At 33.3% G+C, this 21,866-nt stretch overlaps 1 protein-coding gene across 2 annotated transcripts; it reads right to left on the bottom strand.

Annotated features, from left to right (window-relative positions):
- Positions 1-3,907: 3,907 nt before the first annotated feature.
- Positions 3,908-10,028, bottom strand: LOC143364766 (uncharacterized). 2 transcript variants are annotated; one of them, XM_076804928.1, is made up of 10 exons: positions 9,805-10,028; positions 7,545-7,720; positions 7,300-7,481; positions 6,967-7,213; positions 6,690-6,888; positions 6,305-6,530; positions 5,841-5,985; positions 5,523-5,773; positions 4,895-5,282; positions 3,908-4,387 (listed from the first exon to the last, which is right to left on the bottom strand). In XM_076804928.1, the coding sequence occupies exons 2-10, from the start codon at positions 7,671-7,673 to the stop codon at positions 4,094-4,096; spliced, it is 2,061 nt and encodes a 686-aa protein (XP_076661043.1). In that variant the 5' UTR covers positions 7,674-7,720; positions 9,805-10,028; the 3' UTR covers positions 3,908-4,093. The 2 variants fall into 2 exon arrangements, with proteins under 2 accessions (XP_076661043.1, XP_076661044.1); XM_076804929.1 differs by lacking the exon at positions 9,805-10,028 and adding an exon at positions 8,055-8,172.
- Between the last annotated feature and the right edge of the window lie 11,838 nt (positions 10,029-21,866).

The following is a 21,866-nucleotide window of genomic DNA, read 5'->3' as shown; positions in this document are numbered from 1 at the left end:
TTATCCGGGAGAGGCTACTCGGCGAGATCGGACCCAAGCCGTTCAATAAAAACCAATTTGGATTTGTAAAGGGGGCCTCAACAGTACATGCAATGGAGGAAGTAAGAAAGGCTGCAATCGAGGCATCCAACAAGAACAGATTTGCGGCAATGATCGCCCTGGACGTTAAGAACGCGTTTAACACGCTGAGTTGGACGGCTATCCATAAGGAGCTTAAAGGCAGGAAAATCTCCGACTATCTTGTCCGTATAACCAAAGATTATTTCAGGGGTAGATCTGTCGAATATGAGGCTCAAGAGGAACCGATAGATCTGAACATGAAGATGGGAGTACCGCAAGGATCTGTCTTAGGCCCTTTCCTATGGAATGCGGTATACGACGGTCTACTAAACAGAGCGACTCCCCCGATGTCGAAAAAGATTGCATTTGCCGACGACATCGCGATCCTCACGCAGGCCTCCACGGAAAATAGACTTAAAATCAGAGCCGAACAGATGGCAGAAGACGCGAGAAGATGGATGGAGACTGCTGGGCTGTCACTCGCAGAGAGAAAAACGGAAATAATGCTATTGAACTGTAAAAGGGTGGAGGAGGAACTTACCTTTAAAATAGGAGAAACCGAAATAAGACCGAAAGCTGAGTTGAAATACTTAGGAATTACCTTCGAATCGAACAAAAGTTTTAGGAAACACATCGAAAACTCCACGAACAAGGCCATCAGGACAATGGCGGCTCTCAGTAGGTTAATGACAAACTCTATGAGGACTAAGCAATCGGGACGTAAATTATATTATATGACAATGGAATCCATAGTCTTATATGGAGCCCCAATATGGGCAGAAGCGGCGGAGAGAATAGCAAACAAAAGAATGTTAAGAAGGACTCAAAAAATAGGACTGACTAGGGTGATCTCATCATACAGGTCCGTACCCCTGGAAACCCTCTCGGTGCTTTCCGGGGTCGTACCTTGGGACCTCAAGGTCATAGAGAGGAGAGAAATTTTTGACGAAGAGAAGGAAATGAACGAGCTCCTACAAAACGATCTAGATAACACCGTAGGAATCAACGAAAGGAGAGCTCCCTTTCCGCCCAACTTGAGCGAGGAGATAAGAGAAGAGACCGATGAGCCACCTGAGATTTTAAGAAATCGTATCAAGAAGTTAATCAGAAAAAGGGCAAGGGAGAGGACGACCCTGAGGTGGCAGGAGGAATGGGATACGGCACCCGTGGGTAGATGGACCCATAGACTAATCCCTAATATAGAAATTTGGATGAATAGAAAACACGGAGATTTAAACATTTACATGACACAGGCCCTAACGGGCCACGGAGTTTTTAATAGTTTCAGATACAGAATCGGAAAAGCGGTCACGAACGAATGTTGGTACCACCAGGGAGTAGCGGACACCCCGGAGCACACGCTGGTAACATGCCAGAAATGGGAGGACGAGAGGAGGCCTCTACTTGAAGCACTGAAGAGCACACCGGACAACCTCTCCATCGAGAAAATAATGGAGGGTATCCTGGAAGATGAAAACACCTGGAGGACATTCGCAGCATACTGCAGAAACATACTGAAGCAGAAAGAAGAGGAGGAGAGAAAACGAGAGAAGGACCAGATCGACAACCCTATCACGATGGATGTCGAGGACGACTTAGAATCAGCCGACGCCGACAGGATGGCAGATCTATAAGTTATGTAGTTAGGTTTACAATAATTTTACTGTATGACTATAATAAGCGATATAGTATTTAAAATGTACTGAAGTTATTTTCTCACGGTGTTGCAGCTAACTCTGGGCAAGGAGCAAAGGGGGGGAGTCTCGGAACAGAGGACGACACCGGAGCCGGTGCACCTGGAGAACAATGGAGGGAAGCCAAGGACAACCAATGCCTGTGAAGAAGCGGACTACGCGGGACCAGGCTAGGATGACACCAGGACCTACCCCCACAACTCTCTGAGGAAATTTAGGACACCCGGTACAACAATCTGCATCCGGGAGTCTCCCCCCCCCCCCCCCGGGAACCACCCACGAGCAAGGCTGCATCACCGGGATATCTTCGGTACGAGCGACTAAGGTCCAGCGGCGTAGTGCTTGCTGCAACGGTTGCAGCGGCAAGGCGCAGTTACCGACGAAAAGATAGATTCCTGCCGCGAAACGAGCACGCGATTACATAGAGTCCTGTAAGAATACAAACTATGAGTAAGTAGGGCTAGTATATAGCAGGGGCCACTTCGCTAGCGGCGTATTGCTTTACGCCAGCGACAAGATGGCCGTCAAAGACAAACGTACGTGGCAATTAACATTTTTAATTAATACTCGCGACTAGGGGTTCTTTTATAGATCTAAAGTGTAAACCCGACGCTTTTTGGGGACGACAAACAAGACGGGACGGATTTCAAGTTTTAAAAACGCCCAGATTAAAAGATATTTTTCCGGGGGGTGGGGGGGGGCAAAAAATTTGCACATAGCTACAAAGCTTAAGCCTTTTTATACATAAGTCTTCTCTGGAGTTTCGCGTAAAATCAAATAATTTAGCGACGGGACGCGGGACAAACCTCAAAATTATTTTGGCAAAAAGATACTTTTTTGGTGGGGGGGAGATTAAAAACTACCATATGATTAGAAAACCAAGCTTTTTTAACGCCTAACTTTCCTCTAGAGTTTCGATATAAGACGAATAGTTTAGACGGTAGTTAAAATTTACATGAATTTGAATATATAGAAAACGGCGAGAACCGGATCAAAGGCCTCTTACAGGTATACAACCGTGCCAATTGACGTCGTCTCCAGAAAGCGGGCGAGTAAGATTCTGAACCTCCGACAAAGTTCTAATTTCAAATTTTAAAGTTAGATAGATATTTATTTAAATGATATGGGATAGTATAAACTGACAACATAAGAAATAGGACACTCTACCCTTCACCAATATAACGGCAAGGGTAAACTCTGACAACGAAAATAGATCAAACGACCTCGCTGGTTACAGGTGGAATAAGTGAAAAACACAATTTTCAATACAGAACGGGGTTACTTGAGTTCAAAGCGCGACCTAATAACAATTCACGACCGAAAAACGACTGAGGAGTCGAGCAGGAGGGGGTAGTCACCCAGGGCACGCGAACCTCAACGCCAAAATTCGAAATCAGAGAGAATCGAACTTCCTTCGAATACAGTCGAATTCAGAGTTTTTAGTTACCAATTCATACGTTTTCATAGAATTTTTGAGATTTTTTCAAAAACTTCAGTTAAACGTGTAATTCGGTACGCGATAACGCAGTGCCGGGTTAAATAAAATCCTGAAAAGGAAAGAATATTGTAATACCAGGTCATACTTGCTTCAGAATTCGAATTTTCTGCCGAATATTACAAATTACTCCACGATGAGGTAGAAATTCGCAATTTGGGTTCTATACAGACGTAGATTGGACCTTTAGGAAACACAATTGACCACTTCTAAACTGCTCATTGCGATACTGAAGCGGCAGTTTGTCTAGATTTTGACCCTTGCATACGTATATGGATTTTAAACCATGCCGGCCCCTTAAGCATCTTAAAGTAATACGTAATATGTAATTAATATGTAATATGTAATTAAACAATACCACAAAACTAAACTGTAAAAGTATTTCTTATAATTAGGCTGTGAAGTTTTTTGTATTTATGACATATGCGAATGTATAAAACATAAGAAAACATGTATATGTACGAATAGTACTAGCATTTTTAATTTTTTTCATTTTTCGTACTATCTTCTAATGGGTGGAAGAAATTTTTCTATTATTCTGTGTTACACAATAATCTATGAAAATGGAGATGTGCATAAAGATTCGCATTCTACTTATAATATGCATTTTGTGAATTATACCAATTCACACAGACGGTCTTGTAAAATTTAGACTATATAGAATAAAAAAGTTTATTAACAATACAACATTTGTACATCGCTAGCAAAAGGTAATCGAAAAACATAACATTCTTTTCTAGTTCCATATATTCTATAATTTATATTCTATGATTAGAGTCAAATTTCTTTAATGAGTTCCTCCAAAAAGGAATGTACAAGTTATGACAAATTGAAAACTATTTTTTTAAATACGCGTCACACAGTTCTCGGAAACTTCTCCTTTTATATTCAAAAAACAGGCGCCATTCGCTGCATTGTTTTCTCCCGTGAATACGACACACACTAATCCATTCATTGCCGTATGTTGCCATAGCTCATACACCCATTTGTTCACCGTATGAAATGTTTTCTCCAATTGGTCGTTTTTTAATTTGTCTTCTTCTATCCTCACATGGCACAAAGTAAAAGCGTGCTCCATTGCTATTTGAGAAGCTCGGTTTACGGCTTGGTTATCATCGTCCATGACAACAAGCCGAATCTACAAGTCCAAAATTATAATTTAATAAATAACAACTGTTCAACACATTTCATTTTGTTACGTTTCAATAGCCAATAGGCGATTTTTATAGATTTCAATGTAATATTTTATTGAATAGTCGAATTCGAAAGTAATTTTTCACCGTTACTTGTAGCTTTTGAGATATTTAATTTAAAAAAAAAGCCAAATTTTTAACTTTAAGAATTGTTTCTGCTTGAGTTGTAAAAGCTATACCAATCAATGTTTGTGTTTATGTTTTTGAATAGCAGGGTTCTATAGAGTTTCCCAAATACAATGGTACATTTTTGTAAACATCATAAACATTGAATCATATTTAAATAATAGTTAAAGAGAGTGAGGCGTTTTGAATGCCTCAGTTTTCATAGATACTTTTCAATTCATTTTCAAAATTATAAATCTGATAAACTATATTGGTTATCAAAACATAAAATTAGAGTTGAACAGTGTAATAAAAAAATCGAGCTGCAGAACAACTGTAAAACACACCTGGTCATTCTTATCGAAATTGTTATCGTCCATAATATTAAGGGAAGAAGACAAATACTTGGAGTATTCGTTCATAACTTCTCCACTGCCTACAATTGCAGCTGTTTTCTCGTTCTTCGTTACATGTTTGAAAAGTGAAGTGGCATATCTCCGGATCTCCGTTTTTTTATCTTCACGTTCACGCTGATCTACTTCCATCTTCAGTACGTCCATATCGCATCGTCCCAGCAACACAGCATCCCCGTAATCCACGCTGTTCGCTAATTTCAATTTTGTTAGTTTCATTGAAGCCTTTGAATCCTCGGTTGAACAATGCCCGGTTTTATCCTCTTGTATCCTCTCACCCAGAAATTCCCTAACCAATGTTTGCAACTTTGTTTTTCTGTACCTATATTGTGAGCAACAATTAATATTTTCACTTTCAAAAATATTATTTAGTTAGTGTAAAAGTAATTAGTAGAATATTTTAACTTCGCGTTTTACAAACGATTTTTCTAATATTTACAACTAATTTATGGTTTAATGTATTTGATTGTAATGATTCTGATTTCTTAATCAAAATCAGCTGTTATTTTTACACCAACTTAATACATGATGAGATCAAAAAGTTATATAAGGAAAAGATGACCTGTCACCAGTAATGTTAAAGATTACGGATGTATCAATGATGTACGGGTGCATCATCTTCAAGGTATGCAGATCAGAATTTAAACTTTGTCCTACGAGAATAGCATCCGCCGGAAGTAAAGTACGTAGAACTTGCTGGACGTCAGACAATGTGGTCGATACATCCGCCAACATCTCTTTCGTTATGCCGCTAAACCGAGTGAGATAGTCCGTGATACGATTTTCTGGTTTAACCAGACTATCGTAAATAATCTGTAATAAGAATTTCATGAAGTCTGTATACTGATCGTTAACGAGATAATGTTAATTTTGAACTTACTTTCATACTTTCGTCGACCAGGGATATTCTCGTCAACTCTAATTCTCCAGTTGTAGTTCTACACATTTCACAATCCAGACCAAACATAGGAGATCTTGGAGTGGCTTCTAAATATGAATCTTTTGTCATCATATAACTTTCATACCTAAACGTCAAGAACAGTTGTTGCTTTCATTAAAATACATCTTACAATATTGATATCGTTAGTACCAAAGTTAGGCAAAACTTAATACAATTAATAATTTTTATTGATTTAATTAATTACATAATTAACGATTCTAATATAAAATTTTTTCTGATTATAGTTGATGTAGGTGTCAGCAACAGTAATTGACAACTTACTTCATCAATTGATTAAATTGGTCGCCATTTGTTAGGAATAATTAATTTTAATCATAAGCATTAATTATTCAATCAAATAAAAAATTTTAGTCAATTGACGCCCAGCTCTACTTAGTACCTACTTTTTGACTAATTCACCCTTCAAGGGTACTGGGTAATTTTCTTCGATCATTTGACATAAAGATAAAAGTAATCTTATTCTAGAAAACCTGTCCGTAACAGGTAATTCAGATGCATTGTTCAATGAATCAGTATTTTTTGATCTTATACAGTTCATTGGAAAAACAGTTTTTAATAATTTTACTACATCCCCTGTACTTTTTAAAGCAGCCTCTAGTGTTCCATACTCTGGAAAAAGAATGTAAAACTTATTAAAATGTATTATTTTATGTTTTCCTTGGATATTTTTTTCTGCAAATAAATTTCATGATTCATATGTGGATTCTATAGTAGTTAGTGTATTAACAATGTAAGTACAGGAAAATTATTGTTATGTTATGAGCGTACGTTTAATCAATTTGTCACTCTGTATCCCAGTTATAGGAACTGCTGCTAGATCTTCTACAACTGATCCTCCATATGCTGTAGGTGTTACTACCTCTACACGGTGCTCCAATTTTGTTGTTATATGTGGAAACATACTTTCGTATGCCATGAAATGGTATAGGGAGAGTCTTTCGACAACAAGAATCACTGTATGCGTAACCTTTTTAAAAATATTTTAGGTATATTTAATGTAACTTCAAATATTTTGTTTATATCACGTTTTTACTATTTCCATTACCTTATTATATTTCTCAAGGTGACACCATCTTGTTGGCATGTACGGAGAATGATGTCCATGTAAGGAATACAACAACAAATGTTGCACATCGCTAAGGAAAATAGGAATCCTGTTTTCGCTTTTAATATTAATACTTAAACTAGCACTTTCACCGACCGCTTTTAAACGAAACCGAGGTATCGCTGTAAGTCTCTTTTTACGTTCCCTCAATTCCTGTTTCAATTTTAAATATTCATCTCCACTTAATCTATATAGTACAATATAGAAATTTAATTAGTCACTTTTATTAGAAACTATTTTGTAAGTATTAATTAAATATAAATTCATACAAACCTAGGTTTTTTATTAGCAAGCGGATTTGAAGTTTCTTCGGTAATTTCCACTTCTACTTGTGCGGTAGAATCTTCCAAACGAGTCTCTTTTACATCTACGCTACAAGGTCGTTTACGATTAGAACTTTCTTCCATAGAAATTTCGATATTGTTGGTATCATTGGACTTTTCTGTTTCTTCAGACTGAAACAGTACGCAGCAATTAAAATTCATCATAAATGTTATATTTTCAATAGGTATACCAACCGCTTTTTTAAGGGCAAGTGACTTTGCTTCTCTGTCCTTATCGTTCAATTTAGTAATTTCCAAAAGTGCAGCCATTTTCTTTTTCTTCTTTTCCATTCTTTGCAACTGTTTCGATGTTAGATTCTTCATAATATATTTTCTTCTTAATTATTTCCAAGGAAATTAAAATACTATATCTTAAAAGAAACAAACAAATCTATGTACAGTCTAATATTAAAATAAGAAGAAATACTGATTTAAAAGCATAGTAATACGAATATTAAAAATACTTTTCATACTTAGATTACACAAAAAACATGAGATTGAAAAAATATATTTTAATAATGAAATGTGGATAGAATTATTTGTACTTCCTCTGTCCAATATTACAGAATATATTTCTGAAAAACTTTCTATCAGTCATTAAAAAAGCAAAGCGAAATAATTAATTACTAGTCATTGAAATAGTAATTATTACAGAAAAAATTGAAAACAAATTAAGCCAAAGTGTGATAAAAGGTAGGTGCTTACCTGTATAATTAAAGCGTAGCCAAACTCTTTTGCAGAATTAATGTAAGCTTAGAGTTGTAACTTCTCAATGAAATTAATTTAAAATAACGTGTAAAAAAGTATGTGCATACTATAATTTGGAAAAAAATTAACATATATCATTATATGGGACAGGGGGAGTACAAAATAATGAAAATAATGATAACTATGAAAGAATGATCAAAATAAATCAATGGTGAAGATTACCTGAGAATTGTAATATACATAAAAACATTAAAATAATGTGTAATCTCAGAGAAATGTTGCACATTTCTGAATACGAAAAATGGTATAAGGATCAGATGTATCCCTTTATAAATAAATACATTTGTTCAAATAAAAATTCAAGGATAAAGTTCTTGGATTTCATGTGACGAATGTTTGTAAAGTAATCTTTCAATTTGATGTTTACTATAAGAATACATGTATAACCAGTTTTATAGTTTTTCTTTGTATTACTTGGTTACCTTCCATTGTTAAATACTAAAATTGCCACTTGATAAATGATACAGCATATGTTTTACTCAAATTATACAGGGCGAGTCATTTAACTTTGCCACTTAAATTTATTTGTAAATTATTTCTTTCATAAAAGTATGTTTCAAATAAAAGTTGTTTGGCATTAACACATTCGAGACCAGAAACATAGTTCTAAGTCATCTCAAATTCATTAACTGAATACTGGCAATGTAGTCCAATATCATTTCAAATTCATTACCCGATGACCGGCAACATGGTTTCTAAGTCATTCTTTATATTCACATATATTTATATAGCAGACTCTTGTGGCATTCAGCTATAGACTTCCGAAAATTATATGCGGCATTCTGCTAAGAGCCTCATGCAACAACCACCGGTCATGAATGTGTTAAGTAGGACATTTTTTAATTATAACGTGTGTCGAGTCTTGTAATTCTCGCCAATACTGAATGCAGAGTGGAAAACTATTAAGGCGTATTGGGTTAAACATAGTAGTTACTGAGATATTTGATTGATATTTAATTTAAGTAACGCTCAAAGCATTGATACATGTATAGGTGTTTCCAAAATTATAATACATGCTGTAACGATACAGTTTTTAGATATTATAAATGGTACACTATAAATTTATGACTGGATCGTTTGGATTTAGTTTTTTTGTTTGTATAGTATAAGCTGATGTTCATGTAATAGGATATATACACGTATTTGGATACAGTTCAGACAAGCGATATTTTCCGCGAATAGTCAATTTGCATAATAGGAACCCAGCTACGAGTTCACTAAATTAGGTATTCCAACAATGCTGGTTCGGATAAATGGAGTCCAACTGTATCTTGATAATAATTAATTTTTTATGTTGTATACTGTAATAGCTTATATATTATTCAATACTCTTTATATTATAACTGAAACATTCAAAGCTATCTTTCATATCGTAATAGAAACTAATATTGTATACTATGTTCGATATTAAACAACTTTTGTTTAAAACATTTTCATACAACAAATAGTTTACAAGTAAATTTAGATGACACAGTTAAATAATTCATTCAATAGTTAAATAATGTTATTGTATTTAATAATTAGAGATGACACATTCGTACAATCGATTTCTTAGTATTTATTTATAATTATGGAAAAATTTTGTGATTATAACATAATCATATTATTAATGTAATGTTTATTATAAACAAAAATACCACAATTTACATTTTAGTTTGTTCTAAACCAATAATAATATGTAAATTACCATCGTCGCTACTTAGAGGTTATGTTTTCATCATGTTATTTCAACCGTAGTGACAATATTTCTATTTAAATAAAGCGATTCACACAACACACATTAAATAGTTAATCTTTACTTCAATTGAAAAGAAATATATTTGCTTTGAAATTTTAAGCATAGGTATGTAAAAACGAAACACGAAATACATATGTTGTTTTAAACACATGTTCTTCACTACAATGCTTGTTGTTAGAGGTCAGCACATGTTTGCAACAAGGAAATATAGTTGTTGAAAAGGTTGAAAATTCTCATGTATTTTGCAGATTTTATTGCCTTAATGAAATAGCCCAAGGCTATTCAGCTATTCGGCTATTCTATTGGCTTGTCTGGTAATAGCTCAAGTAATCGGTAATGTTAAATAATAATCAATAAAAAGTTTGTTGTATGTATATGTATTTTAAAAATTCAAGATCGGAATGTTCTCATCAATCTATGATTTTCAAAATTATTAGCATTGTTTTTGCAATAGGTTAATTGAATGACCGAGTGCCTCTATTTGATCGATTATAATATTACTTAATTTTGTTACTATGAGTATACCCAGATAGCACAGAGACGTCTCAAAGACGTCATTTCCAGATAGCACAGAGACGTCTTAAAGACGTTTTGAATGTCTTCCGGACGGCTTCCTAACGTCTCCAAACATATCTTCCGAACATATCTTTATTACTATTTCTTATAAAGTTAAAATTAAACATTAAAATTAAACAAATTAACCAACAAATTAAGATTTTAAACAACAAATTAAGATTTTAAGTTTTTTTTTAGTTTCTTCCATTTCTGACCTTGCATAACCTTGAAGGCTACTGTGCAGTATACGGATGCATTCGTTTAGACACACGCTTTCATGCGATATAAAAAAATATGCAGCATGCCATTTAAAAAATTGAAGGTCACCTTCATATCTAACAAAATAGTATAAACACAAAAAAATAGTACTACTTTTTCCTCTTTCATTTTGTTCTAATATTGACTATTTCTAATATTGAACACCCTATATAGATAGTCAGTCCCCTAAGTATTCGTACGCTCTTAAAAATCGCATAACTTTGTCAATATTGAACTATACTACTTGAATTTTTGTGAGAAGTTAGAACAATTGGATCACTACATGAAGTGAAAAAAATTTTTTACAAAAATTGCAATTGGTCGAAAGTGCAGAGAAAATACTAAAAGTTGTATTTTGCAACTTTTTATGTGGTCTTACATTGAAAATTTAGAAAGTACGATTTGTAGATCTGAGAATTTCATCAAAATCGGTTAACGTTGCAATGAGCTGCAGATGTGCCAAAATGATCACATAAGGGCGAAATTCCCTGAGAAGGCCAAAATTCTGCGACTTTCGCCCTTACGTTTTCATCGTTAAATGTTTGTAGCTCAGTGCAATGTTGACCGATTTAGATGAAATATTCAGAATATGTATAATTGATACAGATGTACTTTTTAAATTTTTAATATAAGCTCGCATAAAAAAGTTGCAAAATACAACTTTTAGTACTTTCTCTGTAATTTGGACCAATTGCAATTTTAATCAAACATTTTTCTCAAGTTATGTAGTGATCCAATTGTTCTAACTTCTCAACAAAATTCAAGTAGTATAGTCCAATATTATAAAGTTATGCGATTTTTGTATATACTTCTATTCTGTATATACTTTTCTTTAAGTAGGAGTGTAACACTGTAAAACAAATGAAAATTCGGAATTAATTGATTAATATTTTTAAATTGATTATGGATAATTGATGCTTAAAATGATAAAAAATTTGTATGGTAATAAGATAAGTCGTCAGTTACTGATCGAAATTGAATTGAAATTGTTTCGAATGTTTGCTTTTAGTAAATTATGCACATTACAATTATTTTGGTCAATCTTTAGATTGTATCGTAGTAACAATTAAAACAACAATATTGTTGTTATGTTATATAACATATATTGCACTTGAAATTATATTAATTAGAGGTATAAATACATATATTATACATCAGTTGAATAAAAAAATTAATTGTTAATTGCAATTAAAATCGTCCATTATTAAATATATTAAATATCACCCAACTTTTAGATCTGTTTTTAATAAACATTCTAAACGTAGTAGTAGATCTAAATAAAAAACTAATTATAATTAAATTAAGCAATATTATAGAAATAATTATTTATTAAACAGGAAAACTAAGCATTAAGTATCTAGATGGTACGACAATCTAAAACATGTATCTGGGTTAGACCATCATAGTTAAAATTTGAATTATTAAGGAATATTTTATAAAGGATTAAAGGGTATCTAATCTTCAAGTAATTTACTGTTATAAAATTCTGTATCTATGAATGAATTTGATAATGCAAACTAAACGTATTAAAATTTAATAGAAAATATATGGACAATATATAGTTTTTCTATTCTCTCTTTCGAACCATTTCATGAATGAATGCATTAAACAGGTTGGGGTTCTATATGGAGAAACCTCATAGATACGGCACTGTTAGAGAAAGCAAGGATCTACGAGCAGTGATACAAACAGTCGCGATACATTATGTAGATGAAGAAGATCAATAGATTCTAAGCGAATGCGATTATGCGCTTTATGAATCACTATCCATTCCTCACTCGTGTGATAAAAACCCAGTTTTTTTTGTTTTCTTTTTTGATAGTATAATATACTCGCTAAAACGGTATTTGAATAATTTTATATCAAAACACGTGTCTGTTAAAAGAAAATTCGTATATTTTTCTTATTTTCCCTATTTACAATTAAAAATAAATGATTATTGACGTATGTCGTATGTGATAACTAGACCCCTGTCTTTATGCATTTATAGAAAACACGAGTATACATGAAACATGAAATAGAAAATACATATATATACATATATATATCATTTAACTTACTAGAATTTTTAGAAAAGCAAATTTTCCATCTAGTGGATGTTTCTTCATATTAAAATAGAATTAAGTGTGCAATCTACGTTACAATAAATAAAATATGCAGAATGCAAGCCAACTTTGAAACACATTCTTTTCTTCTACTGTTAGATTACAATTTTCAAAAAATTAATTGAAACGATTTTAATTATTAAATAATAATTTAATAAAATTATTACATAAATTATTAAATTATAAAATAAATGATTAAATTATCAAAATAAAAAAAGAGGTGAATATCGTCAGTATCTTCAATCTTGTAGCCACATTATGAGTAAAAACCGATGCCTGAATATCACTTTTTATATTTTTTAAACAATTGGTCATTTAAAGTCCTATTATTTCAGTGGATCTGAAAGAAAAACTATGTTTGATAGAGGAAGAATTCCATCATTGCGTTTGTCTATCATCCCAATTGCTGTTGTTCGTAACATTCAGATTATATAGAAAAGATAAAATTATTTATTGTGAAATTCAGCATAACGATGAGAAACGTATAATTTTTCAGAAATACACTAACTTTTTCCGAAAACTAACTTGCGTTTTTAAATTTAAAAATTGCAATATTTTAATATTCTGTTTTTTAATTTGTTTCTTTATAAAGGATTTTGTTTCATGTTCCTACAATAACAAGATGTATGATTACATGTAACATTATAAGGAAGACTTGTAAAGCGAAAATAAAGAGCAATAAAATAACAATTGAAGCTTCGTTTTTGAGATGCTCGAATATGTTTAAAACTGTCACTATTTTGAAGTAGCTTTTCTTTTACTGCATCTCAATAATTGAATATTATAGGAAATATCATTGTTATAATATGGAGGTTGTAAACCAACGAAGGAACAGCTCCACAATCATTCTTACATCTTCCTTCAGTATACGCAATTCCGCATTCATATACAGATGCAAAAACAAATTATGGTAATTTGTTGGTTATACTCGGAATGTGGTTTCGTCCAGTTGCTATGTCTGACACTTGTCTTGCCGTTCCTCATTTTTAGCTTTACTCGATAATTAACACGTGCAATGTTTCTGCTTTGGTTTTCCACTTCTTGGAAGCGGTAAATAGTTATTAATCTCGTACGTTATTGATGCTGCAAAAAAGCAACATGACAAGACAAATATTTTAAAACACACTGATTTGAATCTTACTTTGTTAATTCTGAGAAGACTGACAGTTTTTTCTAGATTGTTCTCGATTGTGTTGGTTTGCCGCTTCTTTAAAACGATCCATAATTAATTATCAAACATGATCGTTATGTAAAATTTTTCACTTTCAATGTAACGTATATAAAAGCAAACAGAGCAGTTAATTTAAAAAAAACGCTTTCACTAGCATTTACCTTTTAATACTAAAAAGAATCGATAGTTTGTTGAAATATATGATCTTAGAATCGGTAGATTTATTTTTACCTTACTTAATACTCTGTGTAACATCCAAAAAAGAAACACGAAGAGCCAATTATTTTAAAATACATTGATTCATATCTAATTTTTTTGATATAAGCGAATGTAATCCGTTAAGTTGTTTGATTCCTTAATCAAATACAGTAATCGCAAAGAGGCGAAGCCTCTATCTATTAATAACTGCGATTCATTCACTCCGGTTTCTAATTTTTCTAACGGCATTAATAGCTCTCTTGCATAAATAAATTTAAATGCATCAGATACCTCTGCGCCAATTGAATCTTATGGGTTCGAATGATAAACGTGAATGTTTTTGTTTTTAATTAGCTCTTTGAACGAACTTCAGTCTACTTTCTCTGTGGATATTAAAAAGAATTCGTATAGAAATTTTGATTGTTTTCGAACTCGATTATCCGATACAACAGCTGTCTGCACAACAGCGTATAAAATAACTGAGTCATGAACGAAACTGTGCACAAACGGAAAAAAAGAAGTTTCTTTGTGTATCTTTTTTTATCTGTGACAACCTCTATCAAATTCAGAAAGACTCCACCACTTACACTCTCGTTCATAAATATCTGGACGCCTAGCAAATTTATATATATAAACTGTGTACATACATGTATGTTACAAAAATACGATTTTTTCTCAATGAAAGTAATGTTTATTGAACATGCAGTTATCACGAGGAAAGCAGAATGCATAATATATATTATTTTTACGTTCATATATCCTCCTTCTTGTTTAAATATCCGCTAGTACCAGTCACGGTAGTCTTCTAGCGACAACTTGTCTTTAACATTGGCCTTAGCTCTTTTCCTCTTTTTTCCTTCTTGATTCATTCTCTCACATCACTTGAAAATAATAGCACGAATACAAAACTACCCTTCCCAGTTGTACATTAGCTACTGAAGCAGTAAAACGATAGTGGATTCTCAAATGCATTTTGAAAATTCAGAAAAATTGCGAAATTATCCAACCGATACGCCGCTTTATATCATACTGAGATTGGTTATACCGATAGAACGTGTTATAGATACAGGGTGACCCAAAAATGTTGCACTTCCTAGAGAGATGTGATTCCTGAGGTCGTTTGAAGTAACTTTTTCCTTCACGAAAATGTTCTTCGCGGCTTCCCTAAGGAGTTATTAACGAAAATCACGGACGAATCAGGGCGCAACAAAATCAGACGGATTCCGGCACGGTAGCAGGTTCCGCTGAGCATAGCGTTGGCATTGGCCGAGTCGGAATCAGCCTGCTGTGTCCGCGCTGTGATTGGTCTGTGTTCTTCGTTAATAACTCTTTAACAAAACCGCGGAGAACATTTTCGCAACGGAAAAAGTTACTACAAATAATCCCGGGAATTAGCTCGTTCAATGAAGCACTACATTTTTGGGATACCCTGTATACGTTCCTTACATTCCTAAACTTACTGGGATGAATTTAAAGTTGTAAGAAGTGTCTATCAGTTTAAACGAGATTACCTTGTGATCAACAGAGCACAATCCTGCGCAAAACAACTGCATATAGATGACTGCCAGAATTGTCTGTTATAACAATTATACACATACACATGCATTATACTGCTATATATATAGCAGTTACAAATCAAAACCAAGATCACGTGTACGTGTATGTAAGTATGCACTGGAAAATTGCAATGCAGTACAATTTGCAACGTCGATATATTTTTTTTCATAACATTTTAATAAAAAACGAGCGACGGTTAAAAGCTTTATAAAGCCAGTCAAGAAGGTGACCTTGACAACATATGTCAAGGTCAAGGTCATCCGAGCTGTGTCCCTCTAAACATAATATTTACCAAAAAAACAATAGATTAATAACAATGGCCGGTTGAAAGTAACTGAAAGCTCGCCAAATATATACATACCATACCGAAACTAAAAAATTAATAATATTCAGTGGCACAAATATCAAAGGTCACAAACATAAGTCGTACAGTTATGATTCATTGGAAGATCCAGAAAATTATAGAAAAAAGAGTTCGGAACGTCCGCAGATCCTATTCGCTTGCGAATAACTCAGAATAATAAAAACATCACATTCGAAGATAACTGTGAGACAAATTGTACACTAATTCGAGACCCACAATGAATGAGCAACATTACAGAAAAGAAACAATGCTGAAGAAATTTTACGCCATCGCTAAAGGAAGGTGGCGGCGCACAATGTGTCAGAAAGCCCGTTTTCTGGACAAAATTCCATATCTTAAGAAGCATAAGTGGCGTTAAAAACGTTTCGGAGAAAAAGTTGTAGGATATAGAGAAGAGTACACGATGATTATATTTGTTTGATATTGCAGTGACCTTGAGAAGCTTCGTGAAGTTTACTTTCAAAATTTCATACACAAATCTATATTTTTGATTACGTATTCTTGCAGGTGACGTCAAGACAGGCCCGAAACACTTGGAACATATTATTTTTGCATAAACCGTTATCAAGACATACATAAGCGTTAAAAAGTTGGCATGCCGACTAAAGTGGGGCTGATTATAATAATTGCGAAAGAGTCAAAAGTCAAAATCGATTGTTTTTAGTTATATATTTATTTTCGTACGTTACATAATGACATACTTCGTAATTCAATATTCATAATATTTTACATCTTTTAGGTCAGAATATTTCTTTAAACTATACTGCAAACCTTTTCTGTACAATAATTCAAGTTAAATAAATCTTGAACTAGAGAAAAAACTTTAAAGCTCCTTTCATTTAGTCGACTAGAAAACCATTACTCAACAATTTTTTTATTCGATTTTTCTGAATATCTTCTAAAGAACAGTCCTACAAACACTTTCCAGCAAGAATTACAAGATATATTTTACCTTTCTAAGGAAAAGTTTAGTTAAAGTTACAACAATTTCCGTTTTCGAGTTTTAATAAATGGATCATTTCGAACCAATAAAATATATAATAATTGTAAAAAATTCATTGGAAATTGTTTAATATTCTGTTTTACAATACTGTATAAAAGGCATTTCTTTTAAGTGCGTAAATTAAGTTATGGCAGGAGGAAAAGTGATGCTTCGGGTTACGACGATAAATAAATTTCTTGTTAAATTGATGCCGAGTTATTTATTTGTTTTGGTGATTGTTTATGAACAGATGGGGGCTTTTTCAAAAATATATTCACGTAAAAAAAATATATATGATTTTTTTATTGTTGGTCCGATATTGGCTAATTATCATAAGGGAAAATGAACGTAAAATTTATTGCTGGAAAAATGAATAGCACAAAATATTTACAAATTATTGAAGAAGTACACAAACGCACATGTCACAAGTGTTGCCGGAGATAAATTAATTTTCCAACACGAAAACGTTGTGGTTCATACTGTAAAAGTAGTGAAGGAATACTTTTCCTAAAAAACCTCAACCTTATTAAAAACAGTTGGAGGAATCTTGTCAGGATAGTATACAAGAACAGCAGACAATTTGAAACAGTTGAATGATTTTAAACAACGTATTCAGTAGAGTTGGAAAAAATTGACTCCTAAAAGTGTTCAAAATTTATAATAAATCTTCACCCACCAGAACCATTGCTGTTATTGAATGTAAAGAAGTCGCACCGAAATACAAAATATCATTCATAAATTTTTTAATATTTTAAGCTTCTATGTACGCGTGTTATCATTTCGTTCTGATGGATTTTGGCAAAAATATTATTTTTGTCAAATAAAACTGAACAAGTTGATAAAATCCAATTTTACTTATATATCTTATTAAACCTATCGTAAAATAGTATATAGAAATTAAAAATATAGAAAATATAGAAAATAAATTAAAATCATGTAGATCTTAAAGTGCTATCCTTTTCTCCTAGAGTGTAATATTCGTTTCTTAAGAGGAGAGAAATATAAAGGACATATACGTGGAATGGCTCTACACTTAAGATGGCTCGGGTGTTCTACATTTTAAAAACGGTTTTGTGAAAAGGATGAATACTTTCCTATGGATTTAAAAGCACAAGAATGCGCACAAAAGGTGCACAAGTGATAGCTGTTCCCATATAGAGTGACAAGCATCATATTCCGGAGTTCGTTCTTCTGGTGGAGGCAATTTCACAAGGCATAAAACGGAAGAAGCTCGCGAAACAGAACACGGGGACGTCGGGAAACGAGATAGAAACATTACAAAACGTTGTGTACGAACGTTGATGGCTGGTTCCTCACACGTGGTTCCTCGGGTACACGGATTTCAGTCTCATCCACGTACACAGACGAGTGCCCCCTCGACGGCACGGTGTTTAGAAAGTCCGACATCGAGACCACGATGAGGTACACCTTGGTACCAGAAGACGTGCCCATCGGAAAGGTGTACCAGAAGGTTCACCAGCTTCATAAGCGGTGGGGGTAACCTTAAGCTAGCGGTGTCAGACGGTGCCGAGCACTCACTGCTCGTCGATTCGTCGAGCGATCGACATCGAGTGTTCACAGAGTATTCACTGAGGATTTTTCGTTTTCTCTGAGGAGCCGTCGTTGAAAGGAGACTCGACCTATTCAGTGCCGACAAGGTACCTCAGCAACATGGACAAGGAACAACCGGATTCCCTGGCGACCGTCGCCGTCGTCTCTGAGAAGATGGCCCAGCCTCACAGTAATTACGCTCCCAGCGAGGTGTACTCTTCCGCAGAACCACCACCGGTAAGCATTCGGACGCCTACAGACGAGAAATTTCCGTTAGCATGCACTCAGAGAAGTCCGTCGGCGAATTAATCGGCCGAAACGACTGTCTTTCCATTCCTTTTAAGGAGGCAGTCTCGTATGAACGCTCCAAAATTTAACAATTTTCATAAATTTTTTTCAAAATAATGGTACGTCTTACGTTATAATATTTTTCTTTTTTTTTTGTAATCGATTTAGCTCCTCTTTGGCCATACAGAACAATTATTATTTTTACAACGGATCCAAAATGTATTTGAACACTGACTTTCCGATTTTCGAAAAATTGTCGATGTTTAAACACAACTTATTACTTCGTTAAAACCAATAGTACAGCAACAAAGTTTGACTTATTTGAAAGACTTGAAGACTCTACTTTCACGATACATCGTTCGTTATCTGCTGAGAGTATTTTTCATCTTATAGCAGGTGAGAAACTGAAGATGACATGACTTCACTCGAAAGTGATACAAATTTAATGGTCTATAAAAGCGTTAGAGAATTTTCGTGGTTTAATCAACCGTAGATTCAGAGATTGGAGCTTCTCCTTTCTAACGGCAGCTTAAAAATTGTTCTACGATTGTTTTTGGTCGTTTTATTGAAAGTCATACAATGATGACTTCATACTACCAAACATATTCTTCGTTTCCGTTCCATAAAACAGCCCAAAGAATACGTAGATGAAATTCTGCGGAGTCATTTTTAATCTTCAAACATACGGTAGATTGTGCCACGAAACGAGTTTTCCAAGGTTTTTACAGAACTTTGAATTTGTCATTCTCGGGTGAAAACATCTTTTCAGAAAATTAACTAAGTTCTTGTTTATCGTTGTACTATTCCTTTTTTCGAAATGATCATAGCTTGAACATCAACAATTTTTCAAGAATCCGTAATTTAGTGGTCAAATGAGTTTTGGATCTATTGCATCTCAGGGTGGACTAAAACAAAAACAAAAAAAAAATAAGATGATTCTTGATCAGTATGTTTATCGTCATCGTCGCTATCAAAATAAATAATTTATCGTGAAATGGCGAATGCTTAAATCGCACAATCCAAATTTGCACTGCTACTACGAAGCATTGTTCTCCTGGAATCTTTGTTGTTTCAATGAATTTAAGCATACAATTTTGGGAATGTATTTTTAAGGTTCTATTCTCTTTAAAAAATGCAATAACAATGTCGATTTTGTGACCCGTTTACGTGAGACTGCGTCCTCAAAGAAAAACTCTAGGTTTTAATTGTTTATTCGATGTAAAATTTTTATTTTTATCCTGTTACTCTTTCGAAGAGCTTTATTCAATACTTGCCTACAAATAGGGTAAGGGACCCAGTTACTTTGCGAGTGTCAATTACTGTGCCTATATTAATTATACTTCTTTTTAAAGCATAATGAATATTAAAAAAGACACATATATAACATATATATTAACTGATGTTAATGAACAAAATTTAATATCTCTGTTTTAATATTCATTATGCTTTGAAAATAAGTTTCAGATTGTCTTGTTATGTTTATTAACAGATATTATTTTGGTTGTATATCAGGTTGTTAGGCTATGAAATGTTGAACCTATAATGTCATTGCATATCAAACATTTAGCCATCTAAAATTTCTTGATTAGGTTTTTTGATAGAAATTATTTCCATTGTATATTAAATTGTTGTGTACGAAATGACGGTTTATATGAAGCTAAACTTATGCAGTGTTTTTATTATGAGATACTTTTATGTGTGTAAATAACTTTAGCATGGGCCACACACAAGTCCAAAACCAGTTCTTCGAGGTCCGATTCTTTGAGATCCAAACGTGGAAGTTTTCTGGAGGTCTCTATCCGTATAAGTTGTTCAAAATTTTCTTGCTAGGCCTTTCAACAAAACTTGCTTCCTTTGTATATGAGATTTCTACCATTTATATTATTAATTTTATGGAGTGTTTTGTGGCGAAATATACTTCCATGTTCGAAAATACAACATGTAGTATTCTAAAATTCAGAATGTATTTGTTCTAGTTGATCATTTTTATTTTCTCTGTATAAGCATGTTTCTATTTTTTCATAAAAAAAGTAAATGTTTCGTGAAGACTTGTGTTTAAAGTTAGTTTGTCATTTGAAAGTCTTTGAGCCTCTACACATAAAAACTGACAATCAGTGCACTCCCTCCTCGAAAAACTAACACAAACTCACTCTGAAATTCATTTAAATTTTAGTCGGAAAATGTTCAAAACTCGAGTTACTTTGTTGTTTTTTGTGTTCATGAAACTAAATTTCAGAGTGAAATTATGTTAGGTTTTTCAGGGAGAGGATGCAAGGGGAGGAGCGGAGCCCCTCCCCCATCACAAAGAACAAATTCGGTTATTCAAAATAGGCAGAATTCGCATTTTATGCACAATTACCGAAAATTGTAACACTAATGAATAATGTAGTTTTAAAATTACAAAAATGATTAAAGTAGTTCGAATTGTATGTGTCGGAATCTCTTACATGAATGATGAACAAAATGGGTTTGTTATTAACATTCATCTTCAATTGAAAAATGTGTAAATTACTTATTTTGACTGGTAAATTTGATTTCGAAAAAATTAGACTCATTGAAATTAACTGTTCAAAATCGAACATTTCATATGTAATAACCTGATAATGTATGATGCTGCTATCAAACCACTCCACTTGTTTAGATATATGCTAATTATCAAAAGTTTTAAATTAGTTTCTGTAAGTCCAAGATTAAATTACTTAACACAAAAATTGAATATTCCTTCGAGTGGACAATTGGATTGCTTTGAACCTATATTATGTTTTGGAATTTGCTTGTACTTGATGAGATTTCTGGGAGACTAAATAAATATAATTATGCGTAAGAAAGAAAAAAATTGGAAAGTTTTCAAGAAGCAATCACTGGAAATGGTTTTAAAATGACATTCTATCTGAGTTTTAGTATATTCATCAGTGTAAAAATCTGTTTGCAGTGAGATTAACTCTTTTTCACGCTTAAAAGCAATTTAACACTAGATTTATC

Source organism: Halictus rubicundus, unplaced genomic scaffold (genome assembly GCF_050948215.1).
Source record: "Halictus rubicundus isolate RS-2024b unplaced genomic scaffold, iyHalRubi1_principal scaffold0969, whole genome shotgun sequence".
Taxonomy (NCBI): Eukaryota; Metazoa; Arthropoda; class Insecta; order Hymenoptera; family Halictidae; genus Halictus; species Halictus rubicundus.
The sequence above is the reverse complement of the archived record's forward strand: the minus strand, read 5'-3'. Positions and strand labels throughout refer to the sequence as shown.

Bases quoted from the DNA above. Each gene is read 5' to 3' on its own strand.
- LOC143364766 (XM_076804928.1), bottom strand. From the start codon at position 7,673: ATGAAGAATCTAACATCGAAACAGTTGCAAAGAATGGAAAAGAAGAAA. The intron at 7,214-7,299 runs GTTTGTATGAAT...TGTACTATATAG, and splicing joins CTTGCTAATAAAAAACCTAG to ATTAAGTGGAGATGAATATT. The intron at 5,283-5,522 runs GTCATCTTTTCC...CTCACAATATAG, and splicing joins TTTAACATTACTGGTGACAG to GTACAGAAAAACAAAGTTGC.